We start from the raw sequence: 23,260 nt of genomic DNA on the forward strand, positions 1-23,260 counted from the left end.
CCACAGTGATTCGAAATCATAATAATCGATTATGATAATTACAGCAATTTCAAACGATCGGCTATCTTCCACCCATAAGCCATCTACATGGGGTTGCCATATTTTTGTGACACAAATTCCGGACGATGTTTAGCGCCCACTAGTGGAGGTATGAGCACATCGTCGATTATTATGACGTCACACCAGCAAAGCTTTGTCTATCGACGACAGGTGGTCGCTATCCTGCTCAGGAGCAGAGATGCCACTCCTAGGTTTTTCCACCCAGATCTGGGTTTTTCGAGCATCACCTGGGTTTCTGGGTTTTTGTGCTTGATATCTGGGTTTTTTTCAACATCATGTTTGTCAGGACAATTTTACGGCGCAAAATTGATTATTAGCTTAGTAAAATCTTATGATGTCGACGGATTCTACTGTGATTGAAGCGGCAGAGTCTAAAGATACCCATTTACTATTAAAATGAGAGATCTTGGCGTGATAAGAGAACTTAATTGAATAGTGACTACTAGGTCGCAGAAAGTCATTTTCACAAGGCAACTCTGGAGCATTTGTTTTGCAATTCAAAACGATTTAGGACTTGAATGCTAGCGCTGCAAAAAATTCGTTGTGTGTCAGTAAATACTAGTATGTAATTGCATGCTGTAAAGTATGCAATTCATGCACATGGAAAGACCAAATGTCAATCCTAACTAATTTACCATGTTGACATCAGAGTATATTCACTTTCAACAGGGACACTCAAAGAAAGAGTTTGGGCACCCGGGCAAGTTATTCAGAGGGAGAAGGGTTTCTCAAATTCAAATGTACCCTTAATTTCATGATCTGGCAGTTTCTTTTTCGACTAAACATCCCAGATTAAAGTACTTGTCCCAGGTTTAATGAATCGAAAGCTATTTTTAATCTATCTGGTCAGCTCACTGTCACTGGAACTACCCTAAAATCATCCTCATCATAGGTGGGGATTAGCATTGTGACAAACATTACGAATATATAATAAACTACGTATTGACCCCCCCCCCATACCGAATGCCCGTAGCAATGTGTCGAGAGAAAAGCATCATATTTCGATGGATTTGCTCATTTAACTGAGCAAAATGTATAGTATGAAAATGAACAGTTGGGATTTCAATATCAAGGGCTAAAACTTCTTCTATGTCCGTATAACTGTCATTGATGACTCTCAGTCACTGTTTTACAGCTATATCATATAAATTTGAGTGAAATACAGGATCTGGGTTTTTCTGGGTTTTTTCAACGTCCAAATCTGGGTTTTTACAAAATATCTCAGTGGCATCTCTGTTCAGGAGTACGGGGTTGTGTGCTGTAAGTTGTAACCAGGGCCGAAGCCACATTTTCCCTCTCCCGCACAAATACAACACTGATTTGGGGCCCACCGCAGGGTATTCGATGCAACTTCTGCGGGCATACTATGTGCATCTGGTCGTTAAATGATTTGAATGAATTATGTCTATAACAGGGGCGGGCAACATACGGCCTGCGGGCAGTTTTCTGTCTTATATGATAATGTGGACCGCGGCTACAGTCTACCGAGATTCCCCGCTACTTGTTTACTACGTCAAATTTTAGTGACTGTATTTTATTTTATACATGTATGCGCTGCGTGCGAGTGGAGCCTGCGTAAGTTCGTCTAAGCGAGAAGACTTGCATTATCGGCATCTACAATGAACTCAACCCTAATATCGTTTTTTGTAATCGTGGTGTTTGTAGACTACAACCGTCATTTACACCGGGCCGATGTTTCTAATTTTTGATTCCGTAACCGTCGACTTGTAGCACGGCACACTTGTAGGCTTTTGTAAGACACCGCTTATGCCAGGGGTCGCCAAATCAAAAAGGGTTGCGGGCCGCTTTTCAAATTTCGTAGATGCCGCGGTCCGCATGAATTCAATATCGAGATACACTAGGCTACATAGATGAACATTGATTAGTCATCTCTCCGTGCTGTGTGCAATCTCATTTTATCACCGCCTTGCAGCCGGCCGCCCCTTGCGCAGAGCCAGAACCACCAAGTGGCTACTACGCCAGTGGCAATAACCCCATGACAGCGCATGGCCAAATTGATGACTAGGGCGATTACTTTTACCTAATATCTACCTAAATTTATGAAATATTTTAAACAAGAAATTTAAAATTTTTACATTAAATAACTTTGCCTTTAATCGTATGTAGAAAGTTCTCCTTTTTAGAGAGGCTGGTTGATAGTTGTTTCGACGCGACACTCCGATGTCAATGAGTGTCGATTTAGCAGGCGTCGAATCCTGTCTGCTGCACTAAAATCTGCTACCGTGGACTAGGCAAACCTTACGTACCAAAGCCTTGTTCAATTCGGAGTGCCTGGTTGTGTAAGATTGAATACAAGACTGATACGCAAGGTTTGCCTAGTCCACGGTAGCAGATTTTAGTGCAGCAGACAGGATTCGACGCCTGCTAAATCGACACTCATTGACATCGTAGTGTCGCGTCGAAACAATTCGTAATAATGCTGGTCTGGAATCAATTCGCCATAGTGAGTCTGGAAGTAATTCGCATTAAAGCTCATTCAAGCCGGTCTCTTCAAGACTCTCTTCGAATCGGGCGCAGGCATTTAGTCTATATTCAGGACTCTGCTGCTCATCGCGGATTGGCCGACTCTCTGCTTGGCACCGAATCTGCTATATCTTTTGTTACATTCAGTTGAATGATGTCGTTTTCTATTTGAACCAGTGATGAGCGGATAGAGCTTTTTGAGACTCCGAATCCCTCCGACAACTTTAGTGTCTGAGGAGAACTCCCTCCGACTCCGAAGAGCTCAATCTCAGACTCCGAGATACTCCGAAGAATCTCGTCAAGTATCCGAAACAGTGGCAAGCATGGTACACGGTACACATGGTACAACATGGTACATGTGATAATATAGTTGGCATCATAGTATTGTTTACTCTCCAGTCCCCAATTGCAATGCAGATGGCTGATTTTTATGCACTTGGCAATCATTTTTGCATGTTACCCGTCATATTACAACTTTACAAGGTGTCAACTGTCTGTGTTTTGGCTTCTAATTATAATCAATAGTGTATTCTGGTCAGAGCTGTCCAAATATACCGGAGAAAAAAGTTACAATACTCCGAAATTCTCCGAAAAGATATCTGTAGTAAACTCCGACTCCGCTCCGACAGTCACAAAATCGGCAAAACTCCGCTCCGAATCCACTCCGACTCCGCTCCGATGCTCATCACTGATTTGAACGGAACGGACGATTGCGACCAATTACCCAATCTACGTCTACCGTTGCGACAATCAAGATTCATTCGTTTTCGTCTTACAACGTTTGGTGAACAGTCGTTTCGATTGACACCTATATTCAAGATCGTTACACAGTTGAATGCTGTCAGCGCCGCCTCCACGATTGCGACGATGGATTCATCTTCTCCAACGGTAACGAAGTTTTTGCGACAGTGACAGGATTCTTTTGACATTGATTACCGCCATCAAGCACTTGGGACATACGTTCGCGTCGGAGCCCACGTTCTATTTACCGTCATACAACGTTCTCAACGCTTGCAGATCTGCTGGACGCCTCTCTACCATTTTAAGGTGGTATATTCTCGTCACTTGTTGAGTTGCTGGACGCCTCCGTACGATTGCAGGTGATTTATTAGTATCACTAGTATAGAGTTTGCTGAACGCCTCTCTACAATTTTAAAGTGATTGGTTGTCATCACTAGTAGAGTTGCTGAACGCCTGTCTACCATTCAGAAGTGATTTATTGAACGTCGATATGATCGAAGGTTGTATAGCTTCTAATACGATGGAGATTTGTCATTTAACCTCATGTGTATTGTATCGAAATGTAACTGTAACAGTCGGGGATTGCATCATCTGTTCGCCCCTTCAGACCAAATTTAGTCGATCGGGGATCGAGTCGCTTATCCTGATGGCTTTAGTCGGCTGATCCACCGAACTATTTTGTATCGACGTTGACTGCATGGATGTGATATAAGTATTACTTGGCCCTCTTTGTTTTGCGCTTTTAAAATCCCCATGGTTCTCAGAAGTTGTGACGTGACCCAAAGGAACGTGCCATTTCGAATTGACATTTGTATTGTACAGACGTCGTACCTGTGCGGTTACAGATTTGTGTACGCTTCTGAGTACTGACTCATCCGACCGTTTACATATTGGAGCGATTCTGTTGACTGGGTTCAGTCAAATGGGGGAGTGTTTGCGATTGCGCATGTTATTTGTTCTTTATTTGATGTTTTTAAGAGGAATCAGTTTTCAATTCAACTGCGCTTTTTCTAGTTCGCTTTATCATTCTAATCGTCTCATTTAATCCTGATTATTTGATTACTATTCTAATTTCCTATTCGCTTGCCTATATATTTTCCTTGTTGTTGTTGCATCATGCTCCATTCCATCGAGCAACGGACGAGCAAGCACTATTACAGTGGTTCCCAACGTGGGCGATATCGCCCCCCAGGGGGCGATTTGGCGGTCTAGGGGGGCGAAAATGACGAAGGGGGCGACAGGGGGGCGAAAATGGACAAAGGGGGCGACGGGGGGCGAAAATAGCAAAGGGGGCGATAGGGGGCGATGACGCGTCAAAACGGCTGACCTTTTTTTTTTTTTTTTTAGTCAACCCACGGAAATTTATGTGTCAAATTAGACATCGAGCCGAAAATTTCACTTTTTTTTTTTCTAGTCAACCCGCCGGTGATTACAGTTTGTATGCCCAATTTTCGGCACACAAAATTTGGGGGGGCGATGATCGGTGTTGACCTTGAAAAGGGGGCGATAGGTCGAAAAAGGTTGGGAACCACTGCACTATTACGAATCTCTCTCGATTACGCATCTTCGTTCTTCATGTTTAAACCAAAGCCTTGTTGAATTCGGAGTGCTTGGTTGTGTAAGATTGAATACAAGACTGATACGTAAGGTTTGCCTAGTCCACGGTAGCAGATTTTAGTGCAGCAGACAGGATTCGACGCCTGCTAAATCGGCACTCATTGACATTGGAGTGTCGCGTCGAAATAGTAGGGCTGGGCACAAGGATTTGAGTACTCGAATATGAATCGAGTAATAATTTTAATGATTCGAGTCGAGTAGATAAAGTCGATTTTTTCGAGTATCTAAATTATACGCTCCTCGCCACTGCACGTTAATTTATCAATGATAACACTAGTCAACAAAATGAAAAAAAATTAGGCAGAACATCTGAGAGCCGTTTCTGGGGTTTTTGAGGTTGCTGATTAAGAATATCATTTTAGTTTTTGTCAGATTGGCTCTTTGTCAGAAGATATTTATACCTCTAAAAAGGCCCGATATTACTGTATTTACCCTTAAATATTTCACTTGCTAGGAAGAAAATCGTAGTTTTTTCTAATTTTATACTGCGCATAAATAACTAATTCACTATGAAGGACCCTCATGTCATTCTCAGTCATTCTATCAATATTAAGATGACATGATGCAAAATATTTGTTTGTCAAAAAAGAAGGTTTTCAAGCATAAAAATTGTACTTTTGCAGAATGTACTACGTAGAACTTCAGTTTTGCGTAACAGAGGTTGTGAAGTTTAGCCGATATGAATACGGATGATGAAATACTCGCGACACGGAAAAAGCAGATATATACTTTGGTTTTACGTAACAGAGATGGTGAAGTTTAGCCAATAGGAGTACGGATCGCGAAATAGTCGCGGCACGAAAAAGGCAGAGATATCTTTCTAGAACTCTAGTTTTACGTAACACAGTTTGTGAAATTTAGCCAACAGGAATACGGATCGCGAAATAATCGCGGTACGAAAAAGGCAGAGATATCTTTCTAAAGCTTGCGCAATACACAAAACGATTCTGGCTTTGACTAGTTACAAGATGTACGATACAATGTATGTTGGCCACATATAATAGTCCTAATAATACTATAAAGCCCAATTCACGTTGACAGAGTCAACTACAGTATGTAATGTATACTGCTGTAAGTGACCATTTTTGGCCCCACCTACTTATGTCATCATGGGTCCTCGCATTTAGGTATAGCATCAAGACGAACCCACGATCTCGTATACCTGGAGAAATTCTCAAACTTTGTATGAACAGCAATTATCAACCAGACTACAAAGCCATCAGGAATACCATGCAACACGAAAAGATGCATTAACTGTTAAAAACGTGTAAAAAGCATATTCATGCTGTTGTCTACGACTGTTGGAAATCTAAATGTTAATTGTCTTCAGCGTCGAATAATATCACAGACCACTTGAAAACTTGCACAAACTTACACAAATTAGACGATCAGCATGATTAGTACGAGTTTTATAGGTGCAAACGACGAATCACATGTAGTGATTTCGAATTTTCACTGCTATGTCGTCACTATTTTCCAATTGTGACGCAATAGTTGATTTACATGTATGGCTCTTAGGACGAAAAAGGTTCCCGACCACTGTAGTAAAGTATGGGCTACTTATTATATGGTACTAAGACATGTCATCGAGCTGCGTTTGTTTGACCAAATGACCGTACACATGCGTGTCTATTTGCATTAACAATCATTACATAAAGCAGTGTGATGTTTGTCGACGGAATTGCATTTTATGACAGTCCATCGCAATCGTTCGCAATGGGGGCAGCTTCTGTGTTTCTGATCGTGGTTCTTCTACCGGCGGCTTGGACCGTTCCACGCAGTCGAATAGGTAATGAGCGATTGAGGGTGTAGGCTACTGGATGCGGACTTCGACAACTACATAATTTCAATTGTCTCATTAGACTGATTAGAGTGAAACGCCGGTAACCGAATTTCTGGTTTTCCTGAAAATGTTACAGGTGAATTGTATAGTGCGAAGCGAGTGAAGGTAGATGCACGGACAAACATTTGCCACTTTCATGCTTATGAGAGTGATCTCTGATTTAATATGAATTTAGCTTGATTTTTGCTGTATTTCTTTCTAATCTAATCTGGAAAAGTTGAGTATTTTCTAGCTGTCCGACTCTTGACTGGATGCACAATTGTACCATGTACTACCTATTGTTTGTAAAATCTTCTAGTCGTATTGACGTAGGCTACAACAATGAAATCTATGCTATAAAAATCGGAGCAACAGGCAGCAGGCAGGTATATATGATGATACGGGTATATTACTATAAGATACCAGTATGTGATGTGGATTGTGTAGCTAAAGCTAATACCGTCGTGCGTGCAAGAACGATCTCCTCCTATTTCAGATTTGTTAATGCGTAGCTTTGGTATTACCAAAAATACTGCTTATAGCCGAATGAGGCGCAGAACGTGAGCATGAGCTGAGCGGCCCTGCATGACGTAAATCGCGAAATATAGGCTCAGATATTTATTGAAATATTATATTGACAGCGAGTAGCGATTTGAACTCGCAGCCATTGATTAGGCGGCAATTTTCTTTAAGGGAGAGCTGAATTCTGCATATCTACAATGTTCTTTCTTTATGGCACTAACCAGCGTCATTTTTTCAGTGAAAAACATCGATGATAAGGAGCCATTCACGTTTGACGACTTGTTTGATTCCAAATTCTAGTAAGTTTCGCTATTATATATGACGATAATCAATAGGGACATGCAAAATCGAATCACGGCTGCTTCGAATCAGATACTGAAAATATGGCTAGAATATAAATCGAATCACCACTTTTAAATATACTTTTATTGATCGCAATTTACTGCCGGGCATCAGTCAATAGAAACGAAATCCCCAGCTCTGTGAAAAGCTCACAAGTATTTCGTAAATGTAGCCTACTCTTTCTTAAAATCGTAGCTGGAGCCTAATGGATGCATTCTCCTTGGAAAGTCAAGTAAACCATAACATGGATTGATTGACTTTGATGCTTAATATTAAAATACACTACTCACATCAGTCCAAACTGCCTTCACGTCCATCATTTATGTTCGGTGTACCCAGAGGTGGTCAGTAACGAAGTACTTCTACTTTTTCGAAGTACTCAAGTAGTTTCCTCTACTTCTGGTACTTACTCAAGTAGATCTGAATTTCACCACTTCTACTTCTACTTCGTAATATTTTGTGATCTACTTACTTACTTTTCGCTATTTTCAGTTTGTTAAGTAGAAGTAGTTTAATCCTCCAATCAGGATGATAGCCTGAGAAATTTCGGGGCTGTTCACACGGAGTATCGACATTTAATTATCGTAAAAGTTGAGTTGAGCCCAGAATTTTCGTCGCGCTTCGCGCGCGCTGAATGCTGAGTGTCCAGTAGGATTTCACGAAAGTATCGGCGAATATAATTTAGGTAGCGGGTTGGCGTGGTTCCGTTCATACCGCATTGTCGCCCTTCGCCATATGAAATATTTCATCACAGTATATATGGCTTATCATAACGTTTGAGAATGATGTTTCGCAATCCAGCATTTACTTATCATATCGTAATCTAGCTGTCCATGGCGTGTCCTAATCTGAAAAAGTGGACTCTGACTTCTTTTTTAGTTTGGATCTGTTTTAGCATATCAACCTTCGAAACTTCCCGGACTAAAGACTTTAAATACATCTTCAATTTTTAGACTTATATTTCACTTTCAATACCCAGTACCATATATTTTGATTTCTAATTAACATCAGTTCTTTTGTCTCGATAACGTACATGTTGAAGTATAAAAGCAAGTGTAGCAATGCCTTTAATTTCCAGAAATAAAGCTACACAATATAGCATTTTTACGGTCCACCATATTTTTATTACCGTTTACTAATCGCACAAAGTGTTTGCGCCGTATCCAGCACAACATCTCCGTATTGCTCTTCGACTAAACTATACAGGACTTGTAATATGGGAGAGTGCGCAATACCATGATATTTTCTAAAACGTACTCTTTGAGTAAACAGAGGATTAGTATCGCATTTCCATATCAATACTATCATTTTCATCCCATGATGTGGACGAATGCTTATGCTATCGAAAATTGGATACCTGCTGGTATGCATCAATATGAATCAAGCTCGTCACTTTTCGCATAGCTCAATTTGCACCTTTTTACAATCCATGTGAACGAATTGGGATCGTTTTCACAACTACTTACTTACTTGAGTACTTTTAAAGTCAGCCAATTCTACTTCTACTTCAAGTAGTTTTAGGTTGCTCATGAAAGAAGTACTTCTACTCGTACTTGAGTAGATTTTTTTCGTCGCTACTTCTACTTTTACTTGAGTAGCTCTCTTGACTACTTTGACCACCTCTGGGTGTACCCTATATAGGTGGCATCTCAATGACCGCATTAGCATGGGTGAGCAATAATGAGCATTGCTGAGCAATCAGCGTGATTATTGAATGAGTGCATTGAGTGCCAAGGAGCGCTTTTATGCAATACCATATCAAGTTTAAAAGAATCTCTATGCGCGATATATCCTTGTACAATTCAGTTACCAGTTTTAGCTGTTATTGGGAGCTGTCAATCGAAACTGCTTTGCCAACAATGTGGTTATTCTTGTTGATTCGATTCGAGATTCATACGGCATTAAAATGGTTCGATTCGATTTCGAATCTGCTATTCGTTAGTCCCACGCCTATAAATCAATGTATCTTCCATTTGTACTTCATGCATTGATGCTTGACAGCTATTCTTCGTTTTATCCATCGTGGGTGACCGGCACCGAGTATATCGAACGAGGGGCTGACGGCATAGCTAAAGTGAATATCGACACCGGAGCTGAAGACGTGATTGTTTCGAATACTGTTTACGTAAGTTTGCAATGAAGTATATTGTCGTTACGCGCTGTATATACGCAAAACAACAGCCAATCATTATGTCAATCATGATTGATGTTATCAGTGTTCTGGACAATAGGGCTGTTCAAAAATAACTTTTTTTTCCCGATTCAAGCCGGTCACCTCTTAAATCGTCAGGTTGCAGTAGAAAACCTTACTCACCAAATTTCACTCGATTCCAACCAGTAAAGGCCTCCGCAGATCCAATTAAAATTTTTAATTTATTATGGAAAATTTAAAAAAAAAATTCCAAATTTTTCTGCCAACCCCATGAAATTGTTGAGCTGTCTTCAAAGACGTTGCAAAACAAATTTGAGTCAATTCCGACCAGTAGAAGCGGAGTTATGTGAGTTTTTCGTTGATAAATCGCGGATTATCCACCATTCCAGGATAATCCGAGAAATATCATCGAAAAACTCACATAACTCCGCTTCTACTGGTCGGAATTGACTCAAATTTGTTTTGCAACGTCTTTGAAGACAGCTCAACAATTTCATGGGGTTGGCAAAAAAATTTGAAAATTTTTTTTTTTAATTTTTCATAATAAATTAAAAATTTTAATTGGATCTGCGGAGACCTTTACTGGTTGGAATCGAGTGAAATTTGGTGAGCAAGGTTTTCTACTGCAACCTGACGATTTAAGAGGTGACCGGCTTGAATCGGGAAAAAAAAGTTATTTTTGAACAGCCCTACTGGACAATCGAGGCTATTATGGGGATAGTGCCCAAAGTAGGGCGAGTACGACCTGTACGTTTCCTTCATTCTGGGTTTAATATTATGCCAACTATATGGTGAATTATTGTGCCAAATACAGGTTGAAGGCAACCGCATCGAGCAAACTCTTCCTTGTGTACTATGACACCATTTCGTGCGTAGCCGTGAGCCCGTGACTTAGTACACATTAAACACGTATTCAATTGCGAATCTCTGAGAGAGGGAGAGATAGAGAGAGAGAGAGAGAATCTTTGTTTGTCAACCGTGAAAATCCATAACATTACATAGGAAAAATGCAATACAGCGCAATGTAATATAATGATAACTGGCATAGACAGGAGGCTTGACATAACATAGTCATCAAAGCCAATTAAGGCCCAGGCCTAAGCCAAGGCCAGGAGCATCTTTCACAAAAGTCGTTACTCTCTTTTCTAGTCGAAATACAAGCAATTTCTACTGAAAGAATGCTATAGTCAGCCCTCAAATTTACCGGACCACTACCTGAAATATCGATCTCGCCTTCCGACACGTGCCACTTCCTTTTGTCGCCTGTCGTTTTATATTATCTTCTTTTCGTTTTCACTCATGTGCGCAACTGCACGCACAGTGCGCATGCCTTCTTTTTACATCGCCTAGGCCAGGTGGGTGTCTGCTTTCTATGACTACTCCAAGTGGTTTCGACACCTTTCTATCTCTTCATTGTATCGCAGTCTTGTGGTGTATTGAAATGATGAAATTGTTAACAATAAATTGAATTGAATTTAATGCATGAATCAAGTAAGCGATATGATATACAATGGTATTGTGGCATTTTTTAAGGATTCTACCAATGCTCAAGGATGGAGTCTGTCCTCAGATGAAGCCTACTTTTTCGCGAGAAAGAATTATAAGAAACAGTGGCGGTACTCCTACAATTCGTCTTATTCCGTTTACAAAGTTACCGACGGGTATGACGATATCATCATTACTGAATCCCTGCTATTCATGTCGACAATATTACCTGCATTGTTGAGACAGTGGTTCGGCGGTATTGGAACTTCCTACCGCTGACATTCAATACATGAGATGGTCACCTTCCGGCAGTAGTCTGGTATGGGTCACGGGAAACGACATCTACTACGCAGAATCGCCACTTGATACGTCTCAGCGATTGACGAACGACGGGAGTCAAAACGAAATTTATAACGGCGTGCCGGACTGGGTGTATGAAGGTAGGCCTATCCGTTTGCGTACTTGGAATTTCAGAGTATGGCTCAACTATGACCTGTAAGTCTGTGGTAGCTCAGGGATTGCATGGGCTTGAAGAAACTATACAATAGAGCAAATACGCTATACCAGCACCTATAATTGCAAGTGGTCATAATGAACGAATTGTGCGCTAACACAACGTTCTCTTGTTGGCAATCATCATGCTGTTATCCACACATCAACTTCATTATAGCTGTTGCCTGTGTTATTTTGCTCAATAGAGGAGATGATTGGCACCAGACACGTCATCTACTGGTCTCCAGACAATCGTTTTTTGGCCTTCCTCTCTACAAATGATACAAATGTCGATCGCATCGAGTTCTCACGGTATGACGGCCAGCCGTATCCTGAAATGGTAATTTATTTTTTTCTTGACTTTAGGAAATAGCTTAAATTTGCGTTGCTACATTGGTGCCTATTATTTGTTAGGCTCACTTCGAGTTATATTTTTGTATTTATTTCAGGTTAGCGTTGCTTATCCAAAGGCCGGGAGACCTAACCCAGTGGTAACATTGCGGGTCATGGATCTCACCACAATGAATGAATATGTCGTGGACGCTCCTACCTCTGAAGTCGGAGAGTAAGAGTTCATGATGATTTCTAATTCTACATTGACTTAGTCGCGTACGAGAATATACATTCGAATGATACAGTGAACCCAAACCAAAATGTGTGACCCATTACGATTGCCACTCTAACAAAACAATTATGTAATAGCTGATACTAATTACTTTTTGCAGGGATCATTTGTTCAGCACTTTCCATTGGTATCCTGATAGCGACAAGTTTCTGGTGTCGTGGTTGAACAGAATTTCGAATATATGCGCTCCACAACTGTGCAAATTTAATTCTACGTGGTCGTGCGAAGTCGTAGAGGTAGGTGATGTAGTAATAATATGAATTTATATCGTGGTTTTGAATAATATAATCCTGACGACCTCAAAATAATAGTTTAACTTTTGGCTGGGATAATGATTTGCCAGTGCTGCCGGTCGGGCTTTAGACTTGTGCAGTACTTATGTTAAATTAAATAAATTCATACTTGTCGGGATTTATTTTAGAGCGGCATTGAACGAAGCGACAGTGGGTGGATTGGAAATGGCGGCACGCCGTTTACTCCCAAATTTGTCGGGGATGATGACGCCACATACATAACTGCATTTTCCAACGACATCGGCTACTGGCATGTTGCTGTAGTGAATCCCACGGTATGTATATCAATCAGTGGTCAGGATAGTCATCGTTCGTACTCAAGTAGAATTAGAATTTTGGAAATTTCTACTGAAAAACGAGTAGAATTAGTTAGTGATTTTCAAAGTACAAAAGTAAGTTTATTCTATAACCTTATTTTAGCCTAAAAAATGAAAAGTGTTGAGCAGACTCGGTCTAAAATGATAACCAATCGATCAAATCCCTATTCCGACTAAGTAAAAGTATTTCGTTACTAGGTCGTTGTGCATAATTTGATGCTAGCATGGCGAATTCAGATGATATCGAATGAACCTGTTTTGTGATAATGCCAGCATTAGAAGAAACCCTTAATTACTGCTTCTATAGTCGAACGAAAAGAGGTATTTAACCAATGGGACATCGGTAGTAACGTCTGTATCCGGTTACGACGCAGTTTCCGGATATGTATATTTCATTGCAGCTGCTCCTCTACCGGGCAGCCGGAACGTATATCGGTAAGTAAAATGAGGTATCCGTATACAGGACATGGCTTATTACACAGATTCCATCTTTTAGTGTTGCATATGATTCGCCTACGCCCGTTGATGTCTCGAATTGGGAATGCGTATCGTGTGACATTGACGAAGAAAGGTAGAATGCCAATATGTTTTACAATATCTTTCTGCGTATCGAAATTTAGAGCAACTTTGTTTTCGACGACACCGCAAATTGCTCTTTTTCAGGTGTCAATACGTCAACCCTTCGTTCAGTCTCGACTTTAGTTTTGTGGTGATGAACTGCGTGGGGCCAGACGTGCCCATGTCCATCATATACAAAATGGGAACCGACGGAAATTACGTCGTACAATCGGTCTATCAGAATAACACGGACTTGATTGAATTGAAAAAAACGGTATGTATTTCATGGAATAATGGCCACGTTTTGTTTTGATTGTGAAAAGAGGCGGCCAGTAACAATGTATAGCCTACTTCTGCTTTTTCGGAGTACTCCAGGATTGTAATGACTCGAATCGCGATTTTTTGGTGACTCGACTTTACTCTCGAGTCATTTTTTCAAATGCGTAAAATGACTTGACTCGAGTCAATTTTTGTCTTGAATCGACTTGTACTCAAAGTCATATGACTCGAACCTAGAACGGCCGAGACATACATTTTATTGTAACTTCGAAGCATAGTAAGGTTATCACATTATTGGCAGTTCGTCTATCAGTCCTGATACAGGGAAAATAGGACCAGAAACTGGTAAGACTGAGGAAAATTACGATATTATGAATGCGAGCAATTCTATATCACTCGAGCAGAGTTGAAAAAGTGGGTTGAACCGGTTTGAACTGGCAACTGAACAGCGGACATTATGACTCGGACTTGGACCAGGCTCGGTGGTGAATTGAAAATGACTCGACTTGGCTCGAGTCAAACTATAAAAGTAAGATTGACCTGTGACTCGGAACCTTGTGACTTGGTTACAACCCTGAGTACTCAAGCAAGTTTGGACTACTTGCTCAAGTGGTGATGATTTTAGACAACTTCTACTTCTACTTTACAGTTTTCATATTTTCAATAAAAACTAGGCCTTTAGTTTTACTTTAAAACGCTACTTCTACTTGTGCTTGTGTAGAAATTTACGACGTTACTTCTACTTCTATACTTGAGTATAAACGATGGCTACTTTGACCACACCTGAATGTAATCGAAAGAAAGCGACCTTGTGAGAAATCGTTGTGGTATGAATTGGGGTCATTGAAAAAAGTTTCAACCGAATTTCAACGTTATAACGAACAAGAAATTGCTTATTACAAACCCAAATATCAAGTTTAGAGTTTTAGCCGACATATTATCAGTGACATTAATAACTATACGTACTACTTAGTTCTATAATTGTGAACGCGGTAGATTGTTTCGAAATCGCACCTTATTATTGTGAGTTTGAGTGATTAAACTATAATTCTTTTTCGTCCTAAACATCACTTCGAAGCTCAATTGCCACAAACTTGACTTAGAAGCCTTTTGTTTCTACCTGTGTTAGTATTATTTCCAGAAAATGATACGTCAGCATTAACTCTGGTAATGTGAACATCTGTACAATGCCGCTTAGAAATTATGGCCGACCAGAAATACCGGAACGTTTACGCAATACGACACCGAATTCATCTTTGAGATGTTCTACCCCGAAAACTTTGACGACACCAAAAAATATCCGCTGCTCATCGAGGTCTACGGGGGTCCGGGATTTCAGAAAGTCAGGAATCTGTATGATTGACCATTTGCTATGGATTTTATACTGTTACAATTGCAACCTGTAACTTTCATTTAAAGGTGGACACGATCATGGGCGCAGACTCACATGGTGAGCCAATACGAGGTTTTGGTAGCAAGTTTTGACGGGCGTGGGAGTGGGTACAGAGGCGATGACATCGCCCACATGTTATACAGAAAATTGGGTTCGTCAATGATCGTATTTCACCTTTATTTCGAACTATCATAGATAACGCGGTACGTATTTGGCAGGTCAGATAGAGAAGCACGATACGATTGCTCTTGCGCAACACTTTATCGATAATTACGACTACGTCGATGCAACTAGGATAGCAGTTTGGGGTTGGAGCTATGGTGGATACACAACAACTTTTACGATCTGTAAATTTCATTCATTTGCGTCTCGCTACTTAATATGACGCTTAACCATACAGAATTCAATATTTATACAGCTGAAGGCTCTGGAGTTTTCAAGTGCGGACTTGCAGTAGCCCCGCTGGCATCCAGATATTTTTACGGTAAGTTACCGAAATTTTACCGATGGACTAATAACCTTTGTCAACAAACACATTGTGGCGTTTCAGATACGATCCACACTGAGAGATATATGGATTTACCCTCAGCTAACACAGATGGCTATGAGAAATGTTCACTTCTCAATACCAATTTGGAAAATTTCAAAAAGGTTTGTTGCAACAGTTGGACCATTGTCATCCCGGTGACTTTAAATCATTGGAATCTATGAATGTCCGGAGATAGAGCGATGAGCGTACATAATCGGAATCAAGCCAGTGTACTTCTGCGATTACAGTCGCTGAAATCAGTCTATTACTATTATAGTACATACGAATTGCATTGTTGTTGTTGTTAGTGGTAATCATGGTGTTTTTCGAATACTATGGTCTTGGACTCTTGGTCATTTACACCAGGCCAATTTTCTTCATTTTTATTCCGTAGGCCTATCTGGCGACTTGTAGCACGGCACAGGCTTTTATAAGACGCCGCTTACCAATTACCTTCTCATATTTGATTATATAACAACTGTTACTCCGACTGAGACAAACACGTGAGGTAAGAAATAAGACGTTGCAAAAGTAGCCACCGCTAATACTCCAGTAGATGAATTGAATTGAATGTAGCGATTTAGTAGGGTAAGTATACAAAACCTACTTGAACAATCCAAAAAAGTAGACGTAGCCTACTACGTCTCTGACCACCCCATCCCTATTTAACAATATACCCATTACATTACAACAACCGACTTGTCGGCTAAGATTCACATTATAGAACAACCGAATGGACGCACAAGATCAGATTTTGATTTACATGGGCGCGAAATTACGTGCAGTGTACACAATGTGTGTCTTGAACGCATTAGAATATAAAGCATACGATTACTACGCATTATTATGACGAGTCTATAATTATGCTACACTAAACTCAACCTTGAAATTTCCCCTGACCCTGATCCGTCCTTCACGAATTGCAGGCATCGTATATCATTATTCACGGGACAGCAGACGATAACGTTCACTTCCAGAATGCCGCATTATTTAGCAAGGCTCTGGTTGAAGCAGATGTTTCATTTGAAAACTTCGTAAGTCTGCTGGTCGTTCACGTAATGTTGTCATTGCGAGTAACTTTCACGTACGTGTTAATTGCAGTTCTATGCTGACGAAGCGCATTCTATCAATAGCGGTCCAAACGCCAATAAACATCTCTACAAGAAGTTGACGAGGAAGATAAGAGATTGCTTTGGCCTGGCAGAACCCTAAAACTTGAACTTCAAATATTGACTCCGCTCGTATATATAATTAATTGTTTGTGGGGGAGTGTTGCTTTAATTGTTTTGTTACCTGTAACCTAACCTAACTTTGTTTTGTGTTTTGAATAAATCATCTATTCCTCAAGTATCTGAAGCAGTCGTTGGAGGAAGCTCGAGGGTGTTGGTGTGAAACATTAAATCGCGGCCTTTTACTGAATTGTATATCAGCGAATATTTTTGCAAAATACTGTCCCGTCGAAACTTGATAGCGGCTTACGTGATGGTAAATATACATTACATATGTGTCCTGTATTTGATTCTTTGCCCTTGAAGTTCCGACACAATTCCTAATAATCACCTATTTATTCGAGTGCGGCTGTTCTATTCCGATGAATGTTAGCCTATGGCAAAAGAAAACGAAACCGGCTTGCATGAAAATATGACATGAGAATTGGCGTTTCTGAGACAAACAGTTCAACGAAAGCTTGCAATCCTTGCATATTAGCGTAGGGATCGAACGGTTCCTAATGGGTACGAACCACCTATATATGAAAGAATAATAAAGCATGGTATGCGTATTGCATAATTCAATTGAAGGCCTATGTATATCATGCGTTGCTAGTCTAGGCCTACGATTGACCTACTGCCAAAAATACAACATTCGATTCTGCATATTATTGCCAAGGCCCAGGGGGCCTGGATGTGCAAATGATAAATCACTACTCAAAAGATTTGGTGTTCTAAACATGGATGATTGAGGAAGATATAGAAATTGCCAAGTTTATTTATATCGGTCACATAGATCAACAAATTTCAACAACTACTTCACCTCGGAATCAAAAGCGCACAAGTAGGCCTAACATAACATAACATAACATGGACGAGATATATTTTTGATCTGAACAAGTCACACACAATGTACAATGCGATGTCATGAACAGATAGGAGGATGTCGAACGACACGCATCAGTAGCGATCCTTTACTCTAACATCCACCTCGGCCTAGTGTGCCCGATGTCACAGTCCTACTTCGATGTTAATCTCTTTGAAGCCGCGGCCCTTTCTACTAGTTCTTTCCATTCATTGTGAGTGCTTTCTTTCATCGGGTCTTCGTCTGGGCTTTTTTGTCGCCGTAAGAACGGCAACGGCAGGGGAAGAGGAGCTCAGATAAACCTCCGACGGGAATCGAACCCGGTCCGTATGCGTGCTGGGCGCTTATCGTAACCACTACACTATCTCCCCCGCCTAAAACACGGTTGCCCCTCGTGTGACCGTGAGCATTGAGCAATGAGCATGAGCTTGCGACACAGTGGAAAACGACAGCCGAGCATGAGCAATGAGCATGGACAGGACACTTTAGCATTCGTCACTTCAGCATGTATGATTTCATAACTCCAAAACTAACCCTAACCCGAAGCCTTACCCTAACCCATCACTAATCCGTAATTTATCCCACATGCTCATGCTCATGTGTCGCATGTCCAATTTTCGCATGCTATAATGTCGCATGCTCAGCTCATATGTCACAACACGAGCGCGTCCTCGAAGAGCAACTGCCATATGATCAGGACTGGTTGACAGTAAATTCGGCCCTCGGTAAATTCGGCCAGTGAATTCGGCCATCACCTCGGTAAATTCGGCCCTCCGAGAATATTGTATTAAAACGTATTACCAACCGTTAACATGAATTAATTACATATTTCTACTATTATTAAGTGATTTGGATGTCAGGGTATGCGTAGATCGCGTAACCGTGGGAGATAGCGCGGATATTCCCGGGGCCGAATTTACCGATGGCCGAATTTACTCGGTAAATTCGTCGCTCGGAGAATTTTGTATAAAAATGTATTACCAACTATTAATGTGAATTACATAATTATATTATTATCGAGTGATTTGAAAGTCAGGGTATGCGTATATCACACAGTCACGGGAGATAACGCGGACATTTACGTGGCCGAATTTACTGAGTACCGAATTCAATCGGTAAATTCGGCCCTCGGAGAATTTTGTGTCATCATCATCATCATCATTGGTTTATTAGCAATTTTATCAGTTCAATACACCACAAAATGCGACACAATGAAAAGACAGGAAGATGTCGAAGCGACAAGGAGTAGTCTATGGAATCTGACACCCACCTTGGCCTAGGCGATGTAAAGAGGAGGCATGCACACTGAATGAAAGTAAAGAAGATAGTATAGAAAAAGAATGCGACAAGAAATAGGGCGGCATGTCATGGGAAGCGAGATCGATAGGTCAGTCGTGGTCCGGTAATCTTGAGGATGGACTGTATTTATTTAGTAGTAATTGCTTGTATTTCGACTTGAATGTGGACATGCTCGTCGACTGTCGGATGGCCGGCGGGATACTGTTCCACACATCAGGCCCGGCATATTTGATGGAGCGATGATCTTTTCGGTCGATCATATGATATTTGGACGACGTGGACGCACGTGTGTTGTACTTGTGCGCTTTTGATTCAGAGGTAAAGAAGTCATTGAAATATTCGGGGCAACGACCGCAGTGAAACTGATACATAAACTTGGCGATTTCTAGTTTCCGCATATCTTCTATGTTCAGGACGCCGAATCTCTTCAGCAGCGACTTATTGGATGGGCAGCCAGGCCCCTTTGGGGCCCTAGCTATGATTCGGAGTACTTTATGCTGTAGTTTCTGAAGTGTAAAATTGTGTGGGGCCCTAGCTATGATTCGGAGTACTTTATGCTGTAGTTTCTGAAGTGTAAAATTGTATTACCAACTATTAATGTGAATTATATTACATAATTATATTATTATCAAGTGATTAGGAGGTTAAGGTTAGGATTAGGGCTATGGTTTGGGTTAGGATTAGGGTTAGTTTAGGGTTAGGATTAGGGTTCGGTTAGTGTTATGATTAGGGTTCGGTTAGGATTAGGGTTAGGATTAGGTTAGGGTTTGGTTAAGGTTAGGTAATGTTATTGTAACTGTTATTGTTACCCTGGCCCTGGCCGAATTTACCGGGGGCCGAATTTACCGAGGGTCGAATTTACCGAGGGCCGAAGTGACCGAGGGCCGAATTCACTGGCCGAATTTACCGAGGGCCGAATTTACTGGAAATCATCAGGACTGAATACAAGAAAACGCATCGCTCTATCAAACGGCGGACCTGTAGCGTGGAACCATAGTGTCCTATATGGTGTGGACATAGTGTCCTATATGGTGTCGACACAAGCAAATCTCACGGTTCAATGAAATTGTATCACGTCACAATTTCCATTTGGCTACAGGCAATTTAACGGTCATTTTTGACCGGCTTGCCGAGCATTAAATTTGATGAATCGGGTATCAATCGAAAGCTGACTCTGCACTGATTACGAAAATATATATTTTATTTTACTCATGGCCCTGGAACCCCTACAATCAGCCCCAAATTATTCATTGTTAAGTAGATTGGCAGTGTGACGCAGCAATGCTGTCTGGCGAAACGAGAGACTAACAAGGAGAGCGAGGATGCGGCCGAGCAAGGATGCGGCCGAGCGGCGAGAGTGGGATCAGCTGACGTCGCGGCAATAGCAATGAGCAATCGCGTCGCAGAGAAACGCTGCGCTGTTGATACTTTTTCTATGCGCTTCGGTACAAGCGAGCACGCCTTATCAGCCTTTCCTTGACTTTCAAGGGTAGACCTGGGTCCACAGAATGTATTAGGGTCCTACCAATTTTCGCGCAATATCCTTCAACTGATAGAGATATGTAGGCTACGTCTAAATAGTCTACATTGGATATGTCACATTATTATGATATCGATTGCCTTAGCCCGCTAGTTGCGTAGGGCTCCAGAGACGCGTGGCGCTGTTGATACTTTCTATAGGCGCTTCGCTAAAAGCGAGCACACACCAGCCTTTCCTTGACTTTTAAGGGTAGAACTGGGTCCACAGAATGTATTTGGGACCTACGAATTTTATTGCAATATCATTCAACTTATAGAGATCCTTCCGTCTAGGTATAGCTATTTTAAATATTGTATTAGCCCGCTTGTAGTGTCGGTCCCCAGAGGCAGGTTGCGCTGTTGAAGGCGGGTGTCGCTGTCGATACTTCCTATAGTCGCACACATTACGAGCCTTTCGTTTACCTGTAATAATAGTGGTACACAGAATGCATTAGGGCAGGGCTGGCCAACCTTTTCGGCCGAAGGGCCTCATTCGAATGACGAACTTTTACGCGGGCCACTATCCGCGCGAAGCGCGAAAATTTTTTGAAGTTCATGGGTCAATAATGTTGTCACTTGACTATATTGCAGGCCTGCTTGTATATTGCTGGGCTAAGTTTGCAAGGACTGGGCTATTCGGCACATGGACATATTGATAACGAAAGCTGTGACCAACATGCGTCAATCATTTCGTGCCTAGATTTGATAGTCGTCGGTCTTACTGCGAGCGCAAACGCAAGGTCACATATGTCGAACGACACTTTGTGTCGTAATCGCGAATATAGTTAGACTCAATCTGATACATTAGGTGTTCTTCCATTTTCACGAAAGGGCAACAATAATAAAAACAAGAAATCGAGTGACAACATATTGCGCTAAGCTTGTAGAAAATTTTTACCTTTGATAAATCCATCGCAAATTATTCTGCTTTATTGTAGTGTACGAAGATATACCAGTATGTGAATGGCTGATGGATCTGTCAATGCGTCGGAACTGATATTTTAGTCATCACATCTCAAGTATTGCGACCAGACTAATCAAATTTATGGTTGGCCTTGCAAGTTCAAAATCTATGCAATCCATTTTTGATGATATTAGAAATTTCGGAAATTACCTCGCGGGCCACTCAAAACCTTCTCGCGGGCCACGGGTTGGCCGGCCCTGCATTAGGGCCTTATGAACCTTCACGCATTCTTCTGCAACTTATAGATCTTTCCGTATGCAGCTATAAACAATAAATATGTCAGTGTCAGATCATGAGGTCGACTGGCTTAGTCCGGAAATAATACAGGATTTACTGGCGATTAATGACGAGGATTAGGCACCGAGAGTATCTTCCCGGCTATCAGTCGGGTCTACAGCAACGGTAACCAACGCAGATGTTGAAAATTCGCTGATTGCTTTAGGAATATTAAATGACATAACCTTCACTCCGTATGGGCACCAAACTGTAAAGAATTGGATGATGGATTTCGAGAAATCCCGCAACAAAGCCAGGCTGGTCAATGGCTATGCAGCAGGGCAAACACTGTTTACATGCGGCTGAGTTTTTTTATCAAGAGTCTGGAAGAGCAGATGATGCTTCGCATTTATTGCTGAAAATTATAAAACAAATAATGTATAAAGAACAAGACATGTATGGAAAGGTGGGGAGATAACATCATATGAGTGCGACGCACTAGAATGAATACCTTGGCGGATACGCAATAAAAAAAGCGATTTCAAAATTCAGTGGAAACAATGTAATAAAAATTCTTTCTACTAAACCGAAAGATGGCAGCTTTATTACGCTAATGGAAAAGAAATCCGGATCTCTCCATTGTCCTTCAGAGGATCTGCTCAGTTTACTGCAAAAAATTTATCACTTGCTCAGCATTGAATTCAGCCGTCGGCCGGACAGCATCGATACCCGTGACTTTATTGAATCACTGATGACTAATTCTTATTATCAGTCCCTTATTCGAAAGATTGAACAGACGATGCTGCCAGAATCAGATCCCGAGTTGATGGAAAGAGTACTGACTTATAGCCTACATATCTATATCAGCTGAAGGATATTGCGCGAAAATTGGTAGGGCCCTAATACATTCTGTGGACCCAGGTCTACCCTTAAAAGTCAAGGAAAGGCTGATAAGGCGTGCTCGCTTGTACCGAAGCGCATAGAAAAAGTATCAACAGCGCAGCGTTTCTCTGCGACGCGATTGCTCATTGCTATTGCCGCGACGTCAGCTGATCCCACTCTCGCCGCTCGGCCGCATCCTTGCTCTTGAGCTAGTCTCTCGTTTCGCCAGACAGCATTGCTGCGTCACACTGCCAATCTACTTAACAATGAATAATTTGGGGCTGATTGTGGGGGTTCCAGGGCCATGAGTGGAATAAAATTTATATTTTCGTAATCAGTGCAGAGTCAGCTTTCGATTGATACCCGATTCATCAAATTTAATGCTCGGCAAGCCGGTCAAAAATGACCGTTAAATTGCCTGTAGCCAAATGGAAATTGTGACGTGATACAATTTCATTGAACCGTGAGATTTGCTTGTGTCGACACCATATAGGACACTATGGTGTGGACACGGCGAGAGTGAACGGCTCACTGCATTTGGTTTACGTCATACTTTCCATTTGACCAAAGGCAACTTTACGGCCATTTTTGACCAGC

At 41.3% G+C, this 23,260-nt stretch overlaps 3 protein-coding genes and 1 long non-coding RNA gene across 4 annotated transcripts in view; 3 read left to right on the plus strand and 1 right to left on the minus strand.

Moving 5' to 3' along the window:
- Positions 1 to 23,260, plus strand: part of LOC145448361 (uncharacterized) — a 230,016-nt gene that overhangs the window by 202,047 nt on the left and 4,709 nt on the right. The gene's annotated exons all lie outside the window — the stretch shown is intronic.
- The window catches only part of LOC145448356 (transmembrane protein 214-A-like), a 245,912-nt gene that overhangs the window by 202,046 nt on the left and 20,606 nt on the right, over positions 1 to 23,260 (plus strand). The window lies entirely within an intron of this gene.
- Positions 6,503 to 17,058, plus strand: LOC145448398 (prolyl endopeptidase FAP-like). The gene is made up of 19 exons (XM_080326780.1): positions 6,503 to 6,691; positions 7,485 to 7,545; positions 9,590 to 9,713; positions 11,274 to 11,401; positions 11,472 to 11,665; positions 11,924 to 12,057; positions 12,167 to 12,282; positions 12,443 to 12,578; positions 12,764 to 12,910; positions 13,260 to 13,387; positions 13,449 to 13,523; positions 13,616 to 13,784; positions 14,988 to 15,142; positions 15,209 to 15,333; positions 15,401 to 15,529; positions 15,601 to 15,666; positions 15,733 to 15,833; positions 16,638 to 16,745; positions 16,813 to 17,058. Exons 1-19 carry the CDS (start codon positions 6,568 to 6,570, stop codon positions 16,921 to 16,923), a joined length of 2,331 nt encoding a protein of 776 aa, XP_080182906.1. The 5' UTR covers positions 6,503 to 6,567; the 3' UTR covers positions 16,924 to 17,058.
- LOC145448399 (uncharacterized) lies at positions 10,686 to 12,574 on the minus strand. Its single transcript, XR_013917895.1, has 2 exons — positions 12,434 to 12,574; positions 10,686 to 12,049 (listed from the first exon to the last, which is right to left on the minus strand). It is a non-coding gene; the product is annotated as an uncharacterized LOC145448399 (long non-coding RNA).

Source organism: Botryllus schlosseri, chromosome 10 (assembly GCF_051294905.1).
Source record: "Botryllus schlosseri isolate E-star chromosome 10, Bs_hap1, whole genome shotgun sequence".
NCBI lineage: Eukaryota > Metazoa > Chordata > Ascidiacea > Stolidobranchia > Styelidae > Botryllus > Botryllus schlosseri.